The sequence below is a fragment of the Cricetulus griseus genome (assembly GCF_003668045.3).
Source record: "Cricetulus griseus strain 17A/GY chromosome 1 unlocalized genomic scaffold, alternate assembly CriGri-PICRH-1.0 chr1_1, whole genome shotgun sequence".
Classification (NCBI taxonomy): Eukaryota; Metazoa; Chordata; class Mammalia; order Rodentia; family Cricetidae; genus Cricetulus; species Cricetulus griseus.
In genome coordinates this window covers 44590685-44614645 of record NW_023276807.1, presented here as the reverse complement: position 1 = coordinate 44614645, position 23961 = coordinate 44590685, and the positions used below count along the sequence as shown (strand labels likewise).

General features: G+C 38.1%; 1 protein-coding gene across 19 annotated transcripts in view; it reads left to right on the top strand.

Annotated features, from left to right (window-relative positions):
- Nucleotides 1–4982: 4982 nt before the first annotated feature.
- The window catches only part of Pcm1 (pericentriolar material 1), an 85471-nt gene continuing 66492 nt past the window's right edge, over nt 4983–23961 (top strand). For 5 of the 19 annotated variants that reach the window (XM_027391178.2, XM_027391177.2, XM_027391173.2 and 2 more), the window contains exons 1-7: nt 4983–5310; nt 14973–15090; nt 16757–17002; nt 18075–18344; nt 20102–20272; nt 20479–20595; nt 22358–22546. In XM_027391178.2, coding sequence (XP_027246979.1) covers nt 14995–15090; nt 16757–17002; nt 18075–18344; nt 20102–20272; nt 20479–20595; nt 22358–22546 — 1089 coding nt within the window. In that variant the 5' untranslated portion in view covers nt 4983–5310; nt 14973–14994. Of the gene's footprint in view, nt 5311–14972; nt 15091–16756; nt 17003–18074; nt 18345–20101; nt 20273–20478; nt 20596–22357; nt 22547–23961 lie in introns of those variants that run through there. The other 14 variants (XM_027391183.2, XM_027391182.2, XM_027391180.2 and 11 more) reach the window with 8 other exon arrangements.

Below are 23961 nucleotides of genomic sequence, written 5' to 3'. Positions count from 1 at the left end.
AGAAACACAGGTCTAGTCTTTGCACAGAGAAAATTATATTAATTATGATTTTCTTATTTATCTCCTGTGGTAAAAAAATAAAACTCTGTTAACATATCTAATTAAATCAATTATGTGATTATACTGGCTAATTAGATCTGATCTACATGTATAATTAATGTTTCAAGACTCCTGAACCCTTCTCTGTTTCCCTTCTATCAGGTTACTTACGGCATCTCTCATTACTGCCTGGTTCAGATTCTTCATCACCAAACTCAAAAATATCTGACTGCTCTTCTCAAAATAGAATACTAATGTTTATACCAGTTTGTGTTACTGACTTATTGTATCCATTCCTCTCAAAAATAATCCTTGTGATTCTAATAATTCCAGCCATGTTTTCATTTTGCCAACTTTTCCCTAGCTTTACTTCTGCAGAGCTGTAACTACCATACATTTCTTATATTTTCTTTGTATGTATTCTTGGGGTAAGGGGTTATATGCCTTCTACTTACCCGTTGCAACACTGGTCAGGTCTGAAGTATGTGGAATTTTCACTTCTTAGGATCAAACTAAAGGGACACAAGTGACAGTAAACAAAAGACGACACTGAAAGTAAATTCTTTCCTAGTCTCTAACCATCTGTACAGCATGAAAATATGTGTTATAACTAAATGTAGATTTTAAACTAAAATTTAATTAAAAATAAAACTTTAATTATTTAATTTAATTTAATATGATAATGATGAGAAGGTTACAAAGTATGAGAATAGGGCTGATAGTTTGTTTCCTAAAAAAAAGTGTTAAGGATATGAAAGTAAGTCCTCTGTTTTTATCGTTAAGACCTTGTTGTTGAAAACAAAACTACATGAAATAAGGACTCTGCCATAGTTGTAAGAGAGTAGTTTGGTTTTTAAAAATCTGAAATTTAGTCTAGAAAAGTATCTTTGCCTGAATAAATAAGATTTTTAGATTTGGCATATCTTTCAAATAAAGTGCCAGCTACTAGATGAATATACAACATGGTTTGTTGCAGAGTATTTATTTGTTTACACTGTGAAGATGTGTCTTTGCCAAGGTGCCTTCTGATTAGTTTAATAAAGAGATGAGTGGCCAATAACTATGCAGAAAGAGGTCAAGTGGGACTTCCAGAGCGAGAGAGGCCCCTGGGAAAAAGAAAGGCGAAGTTGCCAGCCAGATGCAGAGGAAGCAGGATGGGCAGTACAGAGATGAGTTAATAAGCCTTGTGTAAGAATGTAGATAAAGGGCTGGAGAGATGGCGCAGTGGATCTCTCTGAGTTCCAGGACAGCCTCCAAAGCCACAGAGAAACCCTGCCTCGAATGTCCCCCGAAACCAAACACAAAATCAAAAGCCAACCTTAAGAATCATTAAGTCCAATATGTCAATATGATTAAGAAACTTGCAGCTAGATTAAAGCAGAGAAGTAACAGTGTATGACCTGCACAAAAGCCTAAGAACCAGGTCACAGGTCATCAGTATCTTGCATAGCATGACCAATATCTTCTTTCATCAAGTTATCCACTAAGCTAATTTAAAATGAGTTGTAGGTTTTATTCATTTGCTTGGTTTTTTTTTTGGGGGGGGGTTTCAAGACAGGGTTTTTCTGTGGCTTTGGAGGCTGTCCTGGAACTAGCTCTTGTAGACCAGGCTGGTCTCGAACTCACAGAGATCTACCTGCCCCTGCCTCCTGAGTGCTGGGATTGATTTTGTGTTTGTTTGTTTGGAATGTGTGTGTATGTGTGCAGGTTAGAGGGCAACTTTGGGGAGTGCTGGGATTAAAGGTGTGTGCCACCACCACCCAACAAGTTGTAGTTTTTAAGTACATTTCAAAATTTCTTTTACATTCTACTTAGGCTTTGCATTTACACGTATCAACATGGATAAATCTCAGAGAGATAATGTTGAATAAACAAAGCCTGTCAAATAAGAATATATTCAGTATGATACCATTTATATCAAATTTTTAAATTAAAAAATGAAACAATATTTATTCACAAATATACATAATAATATGTGGAAAGTGAAATAATGATAATTACCAGTTCCGGATAGTGTTTATGTTTGTAAAGAGGAGTGATTTTGTAGGCACATGAAATCGTTGATTTTTTTTCCTTTACATTCTATTACCACCTTCAGGTTAAACTAGGTATTGCAGAAAATTGTTTTTGGTTTTTTTTTTTCTCTTTTTTAAGTTATTTATTTATTTAGCTTATGTGTGTTGATGTTTTGCCTGCATGCATATCTGTGTGAGGGTGCCAGATCCTTTGGTGCCAGACAGTTGTGAGCTGCCATGTGGTGCTAGGAATTGAACTCAGGACCTCTGAAAGAACAACCACTGCTCTTAACCATAGAGCCATCTCTCTATCCCCCCCAACCCTCACACCTTCTTTTAATAACAAAAATAAAAGTAAATCAAGGAGTACTAAAAAAATGAAATCTGCAAGGAACTGAGACTATGTAGACTGTAAAGGGCAAAGTTTCACTTATAGAATAATCTGTTGTTAGTAAACAAGCAAAGTAAATTTTAAAATACAAACAATATAAACACAAATTGTTATGAGTACCACCCTTCTGGTGTCTGATTTCATGTTCAGTCTGAAAGACAATGCCTGTAATTCCCCCACAATCAAAGGGTGGGAACAGGGCAACCATAAGTTCAGGGCCAGTCTGTCAAAAGAAGGAGAAGGAAAAGAGAAAAGGAAAGAAAGACAAGATCTGGGGGCATGTGCAAAGCCCTAGGTTCTCTCGTCAGAACTTCAGAAACAACCAAATAAAACCTCTTCCAAAGTCTCCAGTAGTTTCACATGGCCTGAAGAACGAAGTCCAACTTCTTCAGATGGGTAGTGAAGGCTTTCTACACTTTGGACCCAGCCTTACCTTCTCCAGCCTTCGCCATGCCTCACTAACATGAATCTCTGCTTCCACCAGTCTGGTTTTTGTGTTGGTCATTGTTTGTTCCGAATGTACTGTGTATTCATGGCATAATCCATTTCATCCCACATCAGCCATTTATACTCCTGAATATTTCAACAAACATGTTCATTTTTCCCTCCTAAATTCTGAAAATTGAAATTCAGTTTCCAAGTATAGCTCAGTCCCCCCACCTAGTCCCCTACCCTTTCATTTTTACAGATGGCTTCACCTTATTTCATCCTACATAGAAATCTTAGAGATACCATTATTTTTGAGATAACATAGCCCTGAATTACTAGAGCATTTTCTCAGCCTATAACATTTATTTGGCATAGTCAGATACTACTAATACCAAACTGATTCATTTTCTTAAGGTATAACTTTATCGATATGAGCTAAGTTTTTGGAAGTCAAAATAACGTTACAGTTTCTCAGCTTTTTTTTTCTCTTTCTCTACAAAAATTGGTGATATTAGTATTTTAGTTGGAGCAAAGTTTTTAAATATATAGTTAATGATAATTAAAAAAGAAGAAAAGACAATATATATATTTATATAGCATTATTAATTTTTTGCAAGTTTCATGTAATCTATTTTGATCACATTCATAAATATCTCTACTCCTCCCCCTAGGTCTTCCAAGATCCACCCTCCACTTCTCCCAATTTCATATTCTCTTAAAAAAAAAAAAGAGAAAGAAAAGAAGCCCACAGGGTCCAAGTTCAAGTCCAGTGTAGGCAGCTTAGGGAGATCCAGATCCAAATGAAAAGCAAAAAGAAGCCTAAAGATATAGGTCAGTGGTAGAGTAGTGCTTGGCTAGCATGTCGAAGAAACCTGGGTTCAATATCCACTACCAGACTGGCTATGTAGCTCAGCTGATAGAATGTTTGCCCAGGATGTATGAATTTCCAGTCATGCCCACCCAGAATTCCAGAGGTAGAAGGATCTGATCTGAAATCAGAGAGAGGCCAGCCTGGGATACATGAGGCATTGCCTCAAAAATGAAGTAAAATGAATACACGAGGATCATTACATTGACCGTGAACCTGGACAAAGTAGTGAAATGTGGTGGAGAGGTTTATTATTATGAACCATGCTCTGAGAGAGATAGCTGTACTATTCAGTTTTGTAAACAATTTGTTGGTAATTGAGGGAAAAATTTTATTGTGAAAACCCAGAAGCCTATTCTTTCCCAGTTACATATCTTAAATTTAAAAAACCCATCCTGTAATTACAAATTCTTTTAAAACATCCTTGTACGGAACTAAAATTGACAGGTATGTTAACTTTGGAGCCTTTCATAGTAAAAGTTTGCAAGCTTATTGAATTTTTGTGCTGTTTTAACGCCATTATTTGTCCACTTACTAACCTTAATACAGCTGTTAACATGAATATAAATTAAAAAAGAATTCGGCTGGGCGTTGGTGGCGCACGCCTTTAATCCCAGCACTCGGGAGGCAGACTCAGGAGGATCTCTGTGAGTTCGAGGCCCAGGTTCAGAGAAAACTTCGCGAAAGATTAAATTCTGCTTAGAACCACCTGTTTCTACCAACCAAGAAGCGGCACAGCCTTCGGAGAGGCGATGACCTTTGAAAATATTTGTGAGTCTTCCACGGACTAATCCCAAATGACTCAGGAGGGCCAAACTTTAATTCCTGTGTGTTTAATCTCATTAAAATTAGGGGTTAGATTGTAAAGACCCGACAGTCTCTTTCGTGACACAATTGTGGGTATGAATGGAGTACAAGAGCGATCCAAAGCTTTCCCAGTCCTTCTGTCTCCATCTGGAGCTCACGCCTCCATGCAAAATCAGAAAGCCAGCTCTCCCAATGAACTAAAGCACTCAATAAGCTCCAAAACAGGCCACGAGCCTTAATACTGAGACCCCATCTGGGGAGGCGCACGGCATGCTGGGACTTGTAGTTCTGTATCCTTCGGCTACCCGGGTGAGTTGGCATTCTGGGATATGTAGTTTCAGGTTGTTCGTTTGCGTAAATCCGTTCCGGACTAGAGGGCCGTCAGTGACACCACAGGCTCCCGAGCGTCACGTGACCCCGGCCCTGAGCGCCCTGGGTTCGCACTGCGGCTCCAGCCCCGGCGAGTTCTCGCCCCCGCGCGGCCGTTGCCGAGGAGACGGCGCACGTCTCGCCGAGCGTTGCCCCCCTCTGCAGTTCCCCCGCCCCTCTTCTCCCACCACAATGAGGTCCTAAGATGGCGGTGGCTGCGGCGGTTGGCGCTTGGTAGCTAATGTAGAGAAGGCGGCCATTGGGCTCTGGGCAGTCAGGGAACTTGTGGGCCTCCCTGCCGCGGTCTTCGAGGGAGAACCGCTGCTGGGGGAGGCTCCTGAGGGGGCAGACCGCCACGCCGCCCTTGGCAGGAGGGGCGGCTTCGTTTACAGGTAATGCCTGCGCATCTGCGGCCCTTGGCAACCGCGGGCCGGAGGACAGGGTGGTGCCAGGCCCGGGTCGAGCTGGGCCGAGCCTGGGGCCACGCCTGCCCTTAGGGCTCTGGGGTCCGGAGCCGCGCGATTCTCGCCCCCTAGGCTGACATGGGTCCTCTCAGCACTGACTGACACCGTCTCTGCTGAGCGTCTTGGGGACACGCCGGCGCCTGCACAGTCTGGTTGCCTCGGCTCTTGTATAGACCCGAGGACCCCCTCACGCCGTGCCCTTTTCAGGGTGCAGGGCACCTGGGCTGTAGTTGGGGTGATGAGTTCTCAAAGAAGCAGGCCTTGGCGGCCTGAGGCCTAGTGACCACCCTCGGTCCCACCCCACCCGCCAAATTCCATTCTGCGGGGGCCCCCCGCGGCCCGAATCCTGGGTGGAGAGCGTCTGCGGCCGGGATCCGCGCAGTTCCTGCTGTCCCCCAGCTTGTTTTCTTGGAGCAGAAAGCGTTTCTGACTCCAGCTAGTGGCTTCTCGCTAAGAGAAGGTTAATTTAATAACCCTTCTCCGCGCCCCTCCTGCTGCCCCTTCTCCATCCCTTCCCGCAGATCCATTTTCTGGTATCTAGAATAGGGGGCACCGAGAGGTCGGGTGGGATTCACACAGCGTTGCTTGCTCTGCAGAAACTGCTCTTAGGGACTAGATGTTACAGGCCCCTGTGGGGTGCCTGCTAGAACGAACTTTTCATCCCTGCGCAGCTCACCTTATTACCCCCCCAAAGAAAAACAAAGCAAAGCGAACCCCCATGGCTGTTATGAGATATGTGTTGTGTAAACTGTGGGTTGACGGATCGTGTTTTGGCGCTAGAAGAAGCGGGCTTTCTGGGTGCCCCTACCTCTCCCGCCCCATAACCGCTTTCCAGACCCCGCCTTCTGTGTTCTCTGGTTACTAGAGCCGCGGGTGCACCTGCTTCTGCCTTTCCCCATCACCTTCCTGGTCAGAGCCATTGACTGCCGACGTTAGTTCAGAATTTTGAAGTTGAAGGTACACCTCATTAGTGTAATGAAAAATTATTTTCTCATGACACTTTAAAAAAACAGAGAGTAACGAGTTCTTGAATACTTTGAGTAATAGGGTGTTAATAATCAGGAGAGAAAATTCATGGGTCTTTAAATTGTAACCAGGGCTATTTTCAGTATATTCCAAAGTGGATGTTATACCTTGTTTGGAAGGATCGTAAGAGATTTGGGGTACTTAAACGTCTATGTTAAGGTAAATTTGAGTTTGAAATTGTTTATAAATGACTTTTTGTTGTTGTTGTTGTTGTTATTTGAAACATTAGGCCGTAAATTTAGTGTTTGTTTTCTGTACTTAAAAGTGAAGAATTTACTGGTGATTTTTTTCTGATAAGCGATAGTTGCTTTGAACTGTGGAACAGAAAGGCTTTTCTGAAACTTTTGTTTTTAAACAGTTTACTTGACATGTTACTGTGTTAGTTTCATTTGTATTAAAGTTGGGAACTCTTTATGCTGGGGCCTGCTGGCTAGAAACTGGTGCAGGATTGAAGGGTCTCTCTGTACCCCTCTGCCTTTGACATGCTATTGTGGTGTATCTTCATTCTTTGTTAGAAAAGAGCCATGCCATTCCATATATATATATATATATATATATATATATATATATATATATTGAAATTTCCTTTGGGTTATTTGAGTTTGAATTTGTCGTATGACAAGTATTTGGTTAGCCTTTCTTCCCAAGTTGTTCATTTCTCAAGTTATGATCTTCTGAAATTCTTAGTTGGTTTTTTCTTTCATGTTCTTTTCTGCTTTAAAAAAATTGTTATACCTACAATTGATAGACATTAATTTAGTTATCTAAATGCTTGTGCTCCCCCAGTCTTAAGATTATGGTACAGACCTCTGGTCAGCTGCTTATGTTTGGGTTGGGGATTTGAACTCAGATCCTTACCCTTTATCAAGGGCTTTACCAATTGAGCTGACTCCCCAGCTCCACTCAGAAAGGTTTCATAGGAGGAGATACTAGTTCCTTTGAGAAATTAACTGAATGTTAATATATTGATTCATATACACTTACTTAGCTTTATACTTTTTTCTTTTTACAGTTTTATTTTCAATTATGTCTGTCTGTCTGTCTGTCTGTCTGTCTGTCTCTCTGTGTATTTTCGGTGCACGCATGCATGTGTGTAGGTGCATGTGAGTGCAGGTACCCATGAAGGCCAGAGAGGGTGGCAAATTGACTAGAGTTGGAGTTTCAGGTAGTTGTGAGCCACTTGACGAAAGTGCTGGAAATAGAACTCAGATCCTGTGCAAGAGCAGTGTATGCTCTTAACCACTAAACCATCTCTTCAGTTCCAGCGTTATATATTTCTTCATTGTTTGTGATAGGGTCCCATGTAGCTTAGGCTGGCACTGAACTTGCTAAAGCCTGTCTCTGCCTCACAAAAAAATGCTAAGATTGCAGACATGAGTCACCATAACCAGCTCTACCTTTATGCTAATTTTACCTTCATATTAGTGTGTCCTTTAAAAAATTTTATATAATTAGGTTATTAAATATTGTCATATGACTTTCTGGGAAAACTAATTTACTCTAGTAAAATAGTAAAGAGGACAGGGATAGACCAGAGAATTGATTCCATCCAAGTCGAGCTTGGTGAACTAGCAAATTTAATTAGGGTTGCTTATAAGAGCATGGGCAGGTACACCTTTAAAGAACAGTGTCTTTTCTCTCACCTATTGTTAAGTGTTGTGTATTCTTAACAGTGGAGTGGCCATGTGCACCTCAGGAGCCTCTCTTTCCATGAGGGACTATCAGTGGTCCCAGTGTTGTGTAGGTTTCATGCTCTGATTTCAAGATGACACAGCTGTGTCATGCCCAGAGCACAGAGTTCCACACTCCAACTCTTCCACAGTCTGGTACACTTTTAGCCCTCTCTTCCACAGTGTTTTCTGAGCCTTGTGTGAGGGTAAATAGGGAGAGGGTCATACAGATGTATGATTATTTTCTCCCATTTAGAGGTGAGCATTAGGCCTCTTTGTTCTCAGTACTTGGACTGTTTATGAGTCTCTTCTGTAGCTGCTGTCCAAAGCAAAAAGAAGCTTACTGAGCCAAGCACGGTTGACAACAGCAATAGTTTATGGGCATAAATGTAAACGTTGAAAAGAACTTTGACGGGAAGAATTTGAAAGGTGTATCATGTATATAGCTTTCTCATTAGGGTCTATGACTTCCTTAGCCAGAGATGTTTGTTTTACAGTATCAGATTTAAAGTTTACTCCCTCTTTCTGGAGCTAAGTCTTACATCCTATCAGAAAGTGTTTCTACCTCAGAAAAATCATCGCTCTTTTATAAGTGGGTACATCTTTATTGTCATGCATATGGTATTAACACTTTTGTGACCATACTTAAATAGTATATAGACAATAATTCCCAGCCCCAACCTTCATAATGGTTTTTGGTACTAACAATGCTAGCCAGCAAGGAGAGAGCTCACTCCAAATTCTGATCCAGAACGTGCTGTCTTGAATTGTAGGGTCTTAACATCCAGTATGACACACAACCAATATCACTGGCAATAGATCAATAGATGGCATTATACATCATAGAGAGGTAACCTGCCCATGGTGTTGGTATTATTAGTAGTCCTGTGGTGGCTTTTTTTTTTTCATTTAGATTCCTTAACTAATGTTTTTGCTTACATAGGCACAGGCTGTTTGTGGGGCTTTTTCTCCACCATTTTGTCAGCGCTGTCATTTATGTCTTATCCAACCATCGGTGGTGGTGCACACCTTTAATCTCAGCACTCAAGAGGCAGAGGCCGGCGGATCTCTGTGAGTTCCAGCCTGGTCTACACATTGAGTTCTAGGATAGGCTCCAAAGCAATACAGAGAAACCCTGTCTCGAAAAACCAAACCAACCAACCAAACAAACAAACAAAAAACCTCTCAAGATTGCCTGGCCTCTGTACCTTATGCAAATATTTTTCCATCCTTGTGCCCTTAGTTCTGTTTGTATTTTCAAATGCTGTTCTAAATCTGGAAGGTACTCAAGTTAGCATTATATAATTAAGACCTTTTAATAGAGTGTAGGTAGGATCTCTGAAGGACCGCCATAGTCTGTTGTAGGCATGTGCCAATTAGTGTTGGGATTCAGCACCAAAGGAGATACAGTATCTAAGATCCAATACAACACAAAAAGATCCTGTGTTTGTATCAATTGGGCATTGTTGGATAGGAAGCACTTTAGGTCTCTGATCTACAATCATTCTCTATGGATTGTTCCACCTCCTCATCCTGGGGCATGGGTCACATTTCCCCACCCCTTGAGCAAAGGGGAAGTTGGGAGTGGCAAGGTGCAGTGATTTCAGGCTTGTTCTGTCTGTGTTGGGCTTTCCAGGCCTAACAATCTGGGACAGCTTTGCAGCCACCACATTTCCACTCCATTAGCCACACTGGCTGCAAAAAGATCTCAGGAGAAATGCACAGTGTGTTCTGGAGAGATACTGCCCATCTTAGTTCTCATAAAGTGTACCGTTCTATCTTCATATCCATCTATGGGTGGTGTTGACCTGATATTCCTAGGGACTGTCAGGAACCAAGGCAACCTGGCCCCAACTTGTATTAGAGCCTCATTTTCTTTTTTTTGGGGGGGGGGGTTTCGAGACAGGGTTTCTCTGTGTAGCTTTGGAGCCTATCCTGGCGCTTGCTCTGAAGACCAGGCTGGCCTGGAACTCACAGAGATCCGCCTGTCTCTGCCTCCCGAGTGCTGGGATTAAAGGCATGCGCCACCAACGCCTGGCTAGAGCCTCACATTTTACACAGTAGCAGAGCACTACTAAATCTTCAATAGATTGTTTCCTTTGAATCATCCTGTATAGTCCTCATCTTTTGTAGGCAACAGTGGCCACTTGTTAGGGTCACTGTTAGAGTAGTTTTCACCCTAGTAAGTCACTGTACTCTTTAGCTGTGGGCACAATGGAACTCACCCACCCTTCTTCCACTCCTTTGGTGAATTGTTTAGGCCTAAAGCCTTCCAAAACCTCAGTAACACAGCATTTGGCTGTCCTCCAGCCTTTTTTACTCCCTAGAAATTCATGACACAAATCTCGCACACTTGCTTTCATCTACATTTATACCTTCTGCTGTTATTTTCTTACTCCCCTCTTTTTATACTTTGAACCTGATTTACATGCCTATCTAAGTCACACATATTTGCCTGAGCCTCTCCTATTTCTTAAAGATACTGACCCACTATTAGGTTCAGCAAAGCTACAACAGACCCACAGCAGAACCGAGGTCTGCTGAATTGCCTTCTTTCTTAACTCTGTAGTTAATGCAATCCAGTCTAGTCAGGTGAGTACCATACACTACCTCTCTCATATCTCATTTTCTGCCACCTTGCAATTTTTTTCAAGTTTTTGTTTTTGCTTTTTTTCTTAATCCCAAGAAGGATATTTAGCACAGATCTTAATTTATTCTCTTCTGCTTAGGCCCCACTCTCATCATCATCTTGATCCATTTTAGCTGCCAAAGCAGAGACTAAAATGGAGGACACTAGCTGTGTATTTATTTTCTAATGCAGTTTCTCCCTTACATGGATAAGTTCCCCTGAGCAGAGAGTTCATCATCACTACATTTCTTACCTGCTGCTGCAGCTTCCTTACAACTCTATTCCAAGTACCTTAGTTTCAGGCAATGCAGTGTGTTCTCTAGTGCATCAGCCATTTTAGGGGTATCCTTGTACTCTTTTGGAGGATCACATTCCTAGTGTACTTAGCACAGATCTTACTTTTATTCTCTTCTGCTTAGGTCCCCTTCACCAGCTATAAGAAATACCAAGCCAGTGACCACTCTCATGACTTTAATCCCAGAACTTGGGAGGCAGAGGCAGGCAGATCTCTTTGAGTTCGAGTCCAGCCTGGTCTACAGAGCTAGTTCCAGGACAACCTCCAAAACAATACAGAGAAACCCTGTCTTGAAAAAAAGCAAAAAAGTACTTTTTCTGTTTTTTTAATTTGGCTTTTAAAAGTCCTATTTTATCAACAGTTCCATTTTTAATCTCTTTTTATCTTGGTGTTGGGTAAAGTAACCTTTCTCTATTTGAAGAGGCTGAGGCTCTAGTGACAAAAGCATTAACTTCTGTTCACTTGTAGGAATTAGTGATGTAGAAAGATACTGGATATATCTTTGGGAGTCATGGATAAAGTGAGGCTAAATACTGTTTCTATGTGCTGTGCTTAAGACTAATAAGAGTTCCAGCTAAGGAAATCTGCTAAGGCTCTAAATCTTTTTGCAAATAGGAGATTGTCTGCTGGTTGAATAATCATACATGGCAAAGTTATGAAGGAGAAGATTCTTAATGGGGTACTTGTTCAGTAGTAAGGAATATAACCATGATTACTATTTATTACTACGTTTTTCTAATTGTATATATTTTGTTGGGCTAGAATGAGTCTTATGTAGATAACCCTCATGCTTGCTATGCTGGATTGGTTTTCTACTCACTTGGCCTATCATCTACCACTAACCTTGTAATACATATTGTATTGTCTCTGACTTTTTAATTCTTCCAGCTGAATTTTAGAGTCATTTTGTCCAGTTCCAAGAAAAGTAGCAGTGGGTTGGTTTCTTTTTTCTTTTTTTTTTTTTCCGGGGGGTGGTGGTGGGAGTAGGAAGGTGGGGTGTATTACATTAAACTTATATATATTTAGAAAAAAAATGGTACATTTATAATATTTAGTCTTGTCAATAGAGAAGACTGTTTTTATAGTAATATTTTATCTAATACTGTCCTATAGTATTTGATAGTGTTTTTTTTTTTTAATGGAGCAAAAGTTTTGTAAGTATTAAAAATCTCTTGTTTTAAAGTTGTTATTGGTGATTGTCTTAGTTCTTTTGCTGTGAAGAGACACCACGACCATGGCAACTCTTATGAAGGAAAACATTTAAATGGGACTTGCTTGCAGTTTCAGGCTGGCTTGCAGTTTCAGCGGTTTAATCCATTGTTGTCATGGTAAGAAAGCATGGCAGCTTGCAGGCAGAGAAGCTAAGAGTTCTATATCTTGCTCTGAGGGCAACAGGAAGTGAACTGTTACTAGGCATGGCTTGAGCATATATGAGACTGCAAAGCCAGCCTCCACAGTGACACACTTTCTCCAACAAGGCCATACCTCCTAATAGTGCCACTCCCTATAGGCGAAGATTTTAAACACAATTCTGTGCAGGCCATACATATTCAAACCACCAAAGTGATATTTTGAAGTTCTATAATTGTTTAAGATACCACCTTTTTTCTTTTCCCCTTGTATTTCATATTTTTCTGCCTGATAGAATTTTTGGATAGTGCCCAGTAACAGGTATGATTTTAATGAGATTGTTCTCTGTGTTTTAAAGAATAATGTTGACTGCTTACAGTGTACTTTTTGAGCTGAGGAGGTGGCTCACTAAATGCTTGCATTACATGTACAAGGACTTGAGTGTGGTGAAAAAGCTGGGGCTGGTGGCTAGTCAGCTAGTCTAACCTAATTGGTGAGCTGGCTAATGAGAGACCTGTCTCAAACGAGGTGGTTGCTGTTACTGAAGGTGACATCTGACATTGTCTTCAGTCTCTTCATGTACCCTCCCACAGATGAACACACACACACACACACACACACACACACACACACACACACACACACACACACACACAATAAGAATATGATATGCTCCTTTCCAGTGTTTTAAAGAATTGTTAAAATAACATATGTTCCTTAAAAGAACATAAATGGTATGGGATATAGAAGAGAGCACTTGCCTCAGGTTTCCTACTCAGCACCAAAAATAGAGCCAGCTTCCCCCAAAACAAGAAAACCAGAATAAATAAAAATGTAACTGTAATCGAGTATTTTTTTTTTTAAAAGATTTTTCAAGCCAGCGGTGGTGGCGTACGCCTTTAATCCCAGCACTCGGGAGGCAGAGGCAGGTGGATCTTTGTGAGTTTGAGGCCAGCCTGGTCTACAGAGTGAGTTCCAGGAGAGGCTCCAAAGCAATACAGAGAAACATTGTCTCTAAAATGTTTTTTCAAGTTACTATTGGGTGAAATTTTATGTCACTTTATCTTGAGATAAACTTTTAATGTGCTGTATAATTTAATCTAATAGATACTATAACATTAAAATATCCTTGCCGGCCGTGGTGGCGCACACTTTTAATCCCAACACTGGGGAGGCAGAGGCAGGTGGATCTCTGTGAGTTGGAGACCAGTCTGGTCTACAAGAGCTAGTTCCAAGACAGCCTGCAAAGCCACAGAGAAACCCTGTCTCAAAAAACTAAAACCAAACAAACAAAATATCCATGAGATAAATCCTGTTTTACCATGGATGATGTTTGGTATTATTAAATGGAATAAGTTAGGATCTTAAGAGTCAGAGTAAATTGAATTTATAATTTTTGCTCTTCAACTGAATGATTTTGGTAAAATTACCTGTAGTTTATTCCTTTTGTTTGTAGTTAGTAACTTCCTGTATTAGATAAAGTTATCTTGATTTTTCCACCTTCATCTGCCCCTCTTTCAGTATGACCATGTGGAAATCTAGAATCTTTTCTCATGGTCATTTCTATTTCTGACCCTCCACTTTTGTTCCAACTCTGTTACTTCTTTTTCTCCTCTCTGACCCACATATAATATTCAGTCCTTATTTTCATGTCCACAAGCAAAACCTTCATGAGGTATCTTGCTGGGTTTGGTGGTCCATGAGTCTAATTTTAGCACTTGGGGGGTTAAGACACAGCCAGCTGGGCTACATAGTAAGACTGGTCTCAAAAAATAAAACAGGGGAGATGGTCATCAGAAACAGATGCTGCCACAGAAACAGATGCTGCCACAAAGCCTGACAACCTAAGTTCAGTTCTCAAGTTCCACATAGTGGGGGAAGAGAACTGACTCCTGCAGGTTATCTTTTGTTCTCCATACCTGAATTGTGGCACTCACCCCCTCAACAAGCAAACAACAAATAAATAAATAGATGTAATTTAAAGCCCTAAAACAACACTACTAAAAAGAACATCAAAAGCCAAAAACCTCTGCAGGCAGGATTTATGAGTTTGATAGACTTCAGGAAGATTAATACGACATTTTGAGACAATGGACACTCTTTGAAAAATGTTTAGTGCATTTGTTTAAAGCAAGGTCTTAAAGATCTTATGTAGCTCGGCCTAGTCTGGACCATGTGATTCTCCTACTTCTTACTGTTGACATTATATGTGCTACCATATCCATCACTCTTGCTATTTATCTCATGTTAATACGTGTATAGCAGGGAAATCAACTTATATGTGACATATGATTGGCAGTGTATTTCTTAAAATTAGTGTTTCAGAGATTCCTTTATATTACTGAGTTTGATGGAATGATTTAAGATCTGAAGTTTGGGCCAGCGGAATGCTTTAGCTATGAAAATGTTTGTCATACAAACCTGATGACTGAGTTACATCCCCAGATCACACAGTAGAAGGAGAGAACTGACTCCAGAAAGTTGTCTCTGTTCATATACTGTGGTGCATGTATGTCTGCACTTACATACAAAAACTTGCATACATACAATATAAATACAAATTTTAAAATAAAAGTTTGTTTTTATGTGTTAAAAAGCTTAGTTTTTATTTATTTTGCAGAGAACTAATTACTAGCGCCAATATGGCCACAGGAGGAGGTCCTTTTGAAGAAGTCATGCATGATCAGGACTTACCAAACTGGAGCAGTGAGAGTGTGGATGACCGACTCAACAATATGGTATGATATCTTTCTGTAGATGGTATATGGTTGACCACTAATGTTCAGTTAGGTTTTCCCATCAATTGTATTCACCAAAACACTTCAAAAACTGCAGGCAAATATACTAAGGGACTCTGTGCTACTTACTATTGGTTGAAGTCACCTTGGTTTTAGTTAATAAGCATGAGTTCGCTTAAACTAAAAATAGTGATTTATTGCAAGAGGTAAAAGTGCTTTATGGAAACCAGGTTAAAGGAGTAAATTCAGTTTTAGGTAATGAAAAAAAAAGAAACTGGAAATTGTCAAAAATTGCGTTTCCTCATTGTGCCTGTCTTCTCAGAACCTCTGCCTAACCCAGCTTTCCCTTCTAGATCTGCCTTTTCTCTTTCTCTGGATTGTGTCATATGCTAAGGCTGCCTTTTTTGAAGATTTTCAGTCATGGAGGAAATTACATAGTGACCAATTTAAAGTTATGATGAGCTAGCTAAATGTGTGTTGGATGCAAATTTCTTTTTAATTCATCTGGGCCTGAAAAGTCAGGCTAAATAGTATAAAAAGTTCACAGGAATGCCCATACTTGGAATGGGGTGGAGAAACAGTTCTTACACAAGATTTCTTATAAATAAGGACAGTTTACTAAATAGTTTTTTTATAGTGGTAACTAAGAGTCTTCCAATGTGGATAATGTAGGAATGCATAGTTGTTTTTGTTGACTGAATTAGAGTATGTAGGTATGAGTAAATGAAGGTATTTTTCTAGTTAAAATATCATTTCTGTATTGAATAGTATGTAGTAGATTTTTGCCTACAAAATATTAATGAGTACAATAATGGTAATATTAATACTTACCAGGTGCTAGGCATTGTTCTAAATACTCATACATATTATTTTTAATCTTATTTTTAAGGTATCTTATTTTAAAGATTAAGAGACCAAAACCATAGAAATGAAATGATTTGCCTAGTGTTTCTGTAGGAAGCAGTAATTGCTTTAGAACCTAGATTAACTCTAGTTATATCTTCTTTTTGTTACACAAATTGATTGTAATATAAAGGAGGCCAGTTAAAAATGTATTTATTTCACTACTTAATTTAGAAAAAAACAATATTTTATCTTTTTGGGACAAGGTTTCACTACATAGCTTAAGCTGCCCTTGAATTCCTTTGAACTCTCCAGATTCTTTTTTCAGCTGTAATCCTGAGTGATTACAGACATGTATCATAACAGGTAGCTAGGAAAAATAGTTTTTAGATATGCTTTTGAACATCTCCTGTAGTCTTATAGCCTTGACAGGCTGGAGTAGGAAAATCATGAATTCAAGGCTAACCTGGATTGTATGGTGAATTCAAGGCCAGTCTAAACTAGAACAAACCTATCTCAAACAAAAAAAAGAAATGACTGAAAATATTTAAATTGATTTGTGGGTTGGGATTTGGAGTTTAATATTTGTTATCTGTAATAGCATGGTAATAAACTTTTTAAAGGCCAAGCTGCAATATTAGGATAGATAGAAATAATAATGAGAAAAATGGATTGACAGAAATAAACCTCTAAGAGTATTTGTATGTGAAAAATGTCTTGGTACTTTAATATCCAGACCAAAGTTTCTTGTTTTTTGAGCATATCAAATTACTTTCTTGGTTTAATATAGGCCAGATTAACTTTTGATTTTACTTTTTTAAAGGAGTGGGGTGGCCAACAGAAGAAGGCCAATAGATCATCAGAAAAGAATAAGAAAAAGTTTGGTGTAGCAAGTGATAAGAGGGTAACTAATGATATTTCTCCGGAGTCATCACCAGGAGTTGGAAGGCGAAGAACAAAGATTCCACATACGTTTCCACACAGTAGATATATGACTCAGATGTCTGTTCCAGAGCAGGCAGAATTAGAGAAACTTAAACAGCGGATAAACTTCAGTGATTTAGATCAGGTTTGTGAATTCTTTCCAAACTAAATTATAACTGTGGGAAATACTTAAAATGGATTAAGTAATATGTCTTAAGAATAAAAGACTGGGAAGAATACACGTTTCTGTATGTGTGGGGAGAACTTTAAATACTGTCTTTGGAGAGAAATAGTCATATTTTTACATTTGCCAAGGTATTTCTTTCTGGGCTATTACTATTCTAATAGCTAGCTTAAGATAACTTCATTAGCAAATTAGATATTGCTAACTAGATAAAATTGCTACTAAGTTTACTACATTTATTGGATAAATGTGAATGAGCTTGGTTATCTAAAGTTTAGACTAAAACTGACTTATAATCATCAAAATAAAGTTTAGATCTAAAGGCAAGTAGAAATAATAAACTCTTTATACTGGTATTTTTACTGGTATTTTATTGTTGTATTTGATTCTTGTGGAGGTAAGGAGGTTTCCAAACATGCAGAAAAGTAGATTCAAGTCTAATATGACAGTGATGGTATAAATGATCATATATTATATAAATGTACCATATACACACATATGTCAGATACTAAACTGATTGTGTGTGTGTGTGTGTGTGTGTGTGTGTGTTGTTGTTGTTGTTGTTGTTGTTGTTGTTGTTATTGTTGTTGGAAATTAAATTCTTGGCCTTAGAGATACTTTGTAAACAGTCTGCCTCATCTGTTTTGCCAGTTGTAAACTGAATGCTTTTTCAAGTGGTATTTTTATGTAGATAAATCAGTATGCTAATATTCTATTAATTAATACTGATTTATTGGAGCCAAAGCCTATAAAAATTTTGTAAGTAAAAAATAGCGATATGAATTATAATATAGCCCACAGTATTAGTGTTAGACTAGCCTTATTCATATTCATCAGTTGAATTACTTCCAAAAAGAATAAGAGAGTAAACAAATTTTGATAATTTAGTAGAATTTTGTAGATCTGAAGCTTTTTCAAAACTTTTTACAAAACCATGTTCTCATCATCTAATGATGCAACTAAGAATGTTGGAATCTTATAAAATTGTTGAAAGATTAATGTTTGTGTGATTTGGTTTCCTTTTTGCGTATAGAGAAGTATTGGAAGTGATTCTCAAGGTAGAGCAACAGCGGCTAACAACAAACGTCAGCTTAGTGAAAACCGAAAGCCCTTCAACTTTTTGCCTATGCAGATTAATACTAACAAGAGCAAGGATGCTACTCCAGGTCTTCCAAAAAGAGAAATGACTGCATCAGCACAATGCAAAGAGCTGTTTGCTTCTGCTTTAAGTAATGATCTTTTGCAAAACTGTCAAGTCTCTGAAGAAGATGGGCGAGGAGAACCTGCTATGGAGAGCAGCCAGGTAATAAAATGGGATTATTTGTGTGGTTGCTTTGCAGATTTCAAAGTGTAAACCATAAGATCTTCAAAAAGTATTAGACTATGCATATAGGAATTTCAGTTAAGTAGAATTATCTCTTCTAATCCTCTTCAAAAATGTACCATGTATTTTAAATAGAATAATGTTTTCTTCCCTAGATGATTGTGAAATTGCATATTCATGTTCATTAAAGCTTCTCTAATTGCCAAATACGAAGTTGCTAATTTTTAGTAAAGTGGGGTTGGAATCAGTATGATTAGGGTTTTTTTTTTAAAGCATTTTATTCAGATGTGGCTTTTGGGGCTGGAGAGATGCTCAGTGGTTAAGAGCTTACACTGCTTTTGTGGAAGACCCAAGTTTGGTTCCCAGCATGCACATTGGACACATTGGTTCACATTCCCGAAACTCCTGCTCCAGGAGATCAGATGCCACTTGTCTTCCCAGGCTTCTGTATTCACATGCATCTGCCTACACACCTGTACACAAGTAAAAAAATCATGGAAAAAAATAAAGCAATGCTGGAATTTTTGGAAAATACTTTGAAAAGTATCCTACTTTTAAATTTTATTTTTATAATGCTACCAGTTATTTATAAAGACACATATACATTAGACAGAATATTTAGGGCCAGTGAGATGGCCCAGAGAAAAAAAGTGCTTGCTGTGTAAGCTTGGCAACCTGAATGTGATATCTAGAACCCATGTAGAGGTGGAAGGAGAGAACCACTTGCTGATCTCCGCATGTGTTTCTGACATATGTATGCATAATATATCATGTGCAGACATGAGTGCCCCCCTCAGCATTGTGTTTTATAAATAAAATTTTGGGGTCTGGAGAGATAGCTTAGTGGAACAACCTGCATTGCTTGGGTCTTTGAACTCTGAGTAGGGGTGGTGAGGGAATGAGGAAAGGTCAGACACATGCACAGTAAAGCAGAATCAGGTGGAATTCTGCTACTGCTGTAATCTGGAACCTGTGTGTGTGTGTGTGCGTGTGCGTGTGCGTGTGCGTGTGCGTGTGCGTGTGCGTGTGCGTGTGCGTGTGCGTGTGTGTACAGCACAGGGTGGGGATTACTAACTAGTCTTCATAGGAGGCCTCTATAGGTGAGCAGGCTCAGGCTGTAACTATCTGGAAAAAGAAGCTGCAGTTGCTAGTCTTTGTAAACACTGATCAATCGTTCATAAACACTCATACTTTGGGCTTCTGGGGAGAGCTTTGCCATTGACATTGCCAATGTTTCATGGGTCTGAGATCTTGGAGTCATATGTATGGCTGTGCTGTTCTCAACTGTACATATTCTCTCAGGACTTCACTAACTTGGGGCTTCCTCTGCTGTCTACATTTTGCAAGCCTGAGGATTCAATACCTGGAACCCACATAAAATAGAACACCAACTCCATGGGAGTTGTCTTCTGACCTCCACATATGCACCATGGCACTCAACTACACAGACATAAAAACCAAACAGAATCTCTCTACAACAAAAATAAAATTTTAAAAGATACATTTTTTCAGATATTAAATTAACATAATTTTGAAATTACTTTTAAATTGGTGATTGAAGCTTATATAGGCCATTATGTTTTAATTTTAAATTTTCTTGGATATACAAATTTATGATAAACCTAGATACATTCTTGATTCTCCTTCATTTGAACTAAAAACATATACTATTGTTATGTAGTTAGTTATGTTGTATACTGTCATTCTTATTTTTCTTTTTAATACTTTCCTTGCAGATTGTAAGCAGACTTGTTCAAATTCGTGACTATATTACTAAAGCTAGTTCTATGAGAGAAGATCTTGTAGAAAAAAATGAAAGATCTGCTAATGTTGAGCGCCTTTCTCATCTAATAGAACACCTCAAAGAGCAAGAAAAGTCATACATGAAATTTCTCCAGAAAATCCTTGTAAGTTTTGGACTTTTAAAGTGATATATGTTGAGGTTTTTTTTTGTTTGTTTTTTTGTTTTTTATAATGTACTATGTACAAATATTGATGACATTCCGATGCCACGCCAGGAGTTAACATATTTTCAAAAATCGTTGCCATCCATTATAACATTTCTATTGCCCATTTTAATAGTTGTATGATTTATACCACTACAATATTTCAGGCTAGAGAAAATGAGGAGGAGGATGTTCGGACTATAGACTCAGCTGTGGGATCTGGTTCTGTAGCTGAGAGCACATCGCTAAACATAGATGTGCAGTCTGAGGCTTCAGATACCACGGTAAGCGGCTTTTTGGTAATTAAACTGCTGGAAATGAAGATATAAGGGTTTCCTCCATTTTTCAAGATGACAGGATTTGGCATTCTTTAATAAAAAGTATATCCCAGGAAAGAAACCCTCAAATTGTTAATGATATATATATATCATTTAGAAACTATATATATATATATATATATATATATATATATATATATATGGTTTGAAAGCTTTATTAGTAACACTAAAGAATTTTAAAAGTTTGAATTGAATTGGGAATCTGGTTATTTTTGAATGTCAGTGTACAGAAATATCTATGTAGTTGGCTTTGCTCAGCACAGCTTTCCTAATTTAAGGAGCATTGGCAAAGTTATAAGTTTGTGTAGGTCTAAGAGCTGTTAATAGTACTAGAGATACTCATGATTGTTAAGTGTGTTAAGCTGGAGAAGTTTCCACATTCATTTGCTGATGAAGACTCATTTTAAATGTGCTAAGATTTGTTTTTTAATTTTTCATACTATAGTACTATATCAAAGCTGGATGGACAAAAAGTTGAAATAAAGGCTAATAAATAAGACAGGATAATATTGACATTATTTCCTTTCAGTGAAAAAGTAATGTGGTTTCTGATTATAAAGTAAAATTAATAAAAACATTTTTCCTTTGGAAAAAAATAGTAATTTATAGAACTTTAAAGAAAGAAAAGGTTGTCGGGTGGTGATAGCACATGCCTTTAATCCCAGCACTTGGGAGGTAGAGGCAGGTGGACTTCGAGGCCAGCCTGGTTTACAGATCAAGTTCCAGGACAGCCAGGGCTACACAGAGAAACCCTGTCTCGAAAAACAAGCAAACAAAAAAGCAAAAAAGAAAGAAGGGAAGAAAGAAAGAAAAGGTCATAAGATAGATTTAGTTCATAGAATGCTGTAGATTTCAAAACTGCTTTGCTTTTAAGCATTTTTATTTGAACAGAAGTGCCTGTCATCACACACTTGTTTGAAGTGCATGTGACAGCCACTACACTATGGAAACAACACTATAGTCATGCAACAAACACCTAGTGCTAGTAAGCCCTTTCTTTTGAAAGTGTAAGTACCCATGCCTTGATTTTTGTAGTATATTTCAAAATACCATTCAGCATTAGGAATTTGAGGGTTTGTTTCCTTTTATTACTGCTTGGCAAAATGTACCTGCTTCTTTTCTCCTTCCTATCCTTCCTGTTTAAACTTTTTTAAAAAGGAAATTTGAACTGTTTCTCTTTGTATTTAGGAAATATTCAGGGGGCTTGATACAAACAGTTGTTGAAAAAACGGATTCTGCTGTGGGAAATTGTTTTCTATTCATAGTGGTGCTGGGAATAATTTCTCCCTTACGTTGGGGCAGGCTGGTTAATGGATTTTATTGGAGAGGTATGGGAAATGATACAGTTGATTGTAATTTATGTTCTGAAATCCAAAGTGTTAACTGTGATGGGAATTTCTTTTATAATCATGTAAAATCATGGTCTTTGGTAAATTGTTATGTGTCAGAATAAATGTTAAGATATGTGTTAGCAGTTTTGCATACTTGGAACTTGTTAAGAATGTAATGCTTACTTGAATTTAATAAGCAACTTAATTTTACAGAAACTTAAGAATAATTAAATTTATTGCCTCTTGGGGGTGGATTTGGGTTAAATTTTTTTTTAAAAAGGTGGACTGAGACATTTTTGTATTTATTTACAAGGCTGGCTTATATGTTAAACAGGAGTTTGTGTTAAGAAATTAATATGCTACACTATTTAATAAAGGAGGCATCTTTTAGTCTGAGAATTCGGCCCTGCATTGAGGACAAACTAGGGAATTCAGCTTCACAAGAACAGGTTTCAGACATTGACGTTACTACAAGTCCAAAAGGGAAAGGTGACAGAGCTCCTCAGAATGACAGGGAACTGAGACCTAATAGGAAATATAGCCGAAAACGTGGATTTCCCTCAAAGGTATACTTCACAATGCTGACTTGGGAAGTCTTTAAATGAGCAGCTCTTATTTCTATTTCTTTCTTAATTGCTTTTTTGTTAACTGCTATTACTCTTAACTCTATAAATTAACAATATACTGTAATTTGCTTTAGAAAATGCTATTGCTAAATGATTTTATTTCCTTTTTTGCTTTAGAATATACCTCTGCATGGATAAAATATGGTAGCTGACTTTGATTTACAAGTATAAAGGATTAGAATCATAATTTGTTCTTTTGCTATTGGAAATTCAGAGTATATAAAACATTCTTAAACCTTGACTGATGATTGCTTTTGTTTGTAATAGTATTGCTTATGAATTATGATACTTTAAATTTTTGTGTTATTATTATAGTAGTTCATTAGAGAAAAAGAAAATAGTACAAACTGTTAGATTTTTCTGTCCTAAACAGAAGAAATTTCTTTTTTCCAGGTTTTGGCTTTTATTTGTGTACTGTTTAAAACCTCTTTTTCTCTTTCTCCCTCTCAGGGGAAAAAAAAAAAAATCAAAAAACGGTTTAGTTAGTTGATTTGCTCATTGATATTTTAATGTTTTGATAAGTTTCCTTCTTCAGTGTTTGATTTAAATGTTCTTTCTCTTAGTTTCCCATGGTTCGTATAAAGGCATTTAAGATAAGTGAAGAAAACTGTGTAACTCTTCTAATACATTTGAATAAAATAGCATTTGTAAAAGCATGTGTGTCTTTTTAGCAAGAGCAAAATACCATTTTAATAGTTTAGGGTACACAAGAATAATTTTGTAAGTTTTATTACTAGCTTGTTACCAATGATCGGTCTTTCTTTTGTACTTATTTTTCCTTTTTTGGTGTTTAAAATGACAAAATTTAACCTCAGATATTTTGGTAGTTTGTGCTTTTTCATTTTGGGGAGGGGTCTTTAATTACTCAAAGTATTAAGCTAAAGGTATTCCCTTCTGAGCAGAAAAGTACCTGGTTGTCTTTAGACTTAATAATATTGAAGGGGAGAAAATGAATGTGAGCTACAGCAGGTATCCTTTAAAACTGTCTTTTTCTTTATTCAATTGACTGCAATACATTGGCCAAATCTACTTTTCCCCTACAGTGTTGCATTTACTAAAAAAAAAAAAAAAAAAAAAAAAAAAAAAAGAACAGCCCTTCTGTTTCTAAGTATTGTTACAGATGAGAATTATTGTTGCTACATAACGAAGAGGCCCTTTATGTATACCCATGTTTCAGAGGATGCCAGCAAGAATTAAACTTGCTCAGGGATTTGTTACAATTCAACTATCCTTAATCTTGATTTTTTTTTCATTATTTTGTGTGTGGATGCCTGTGGTGGACCACAACATGCATGTGGAGGTCAAAGGACAACCTGTATTGCTTTCCCTCTACCATGTGGGTCCTGAGGATTGAC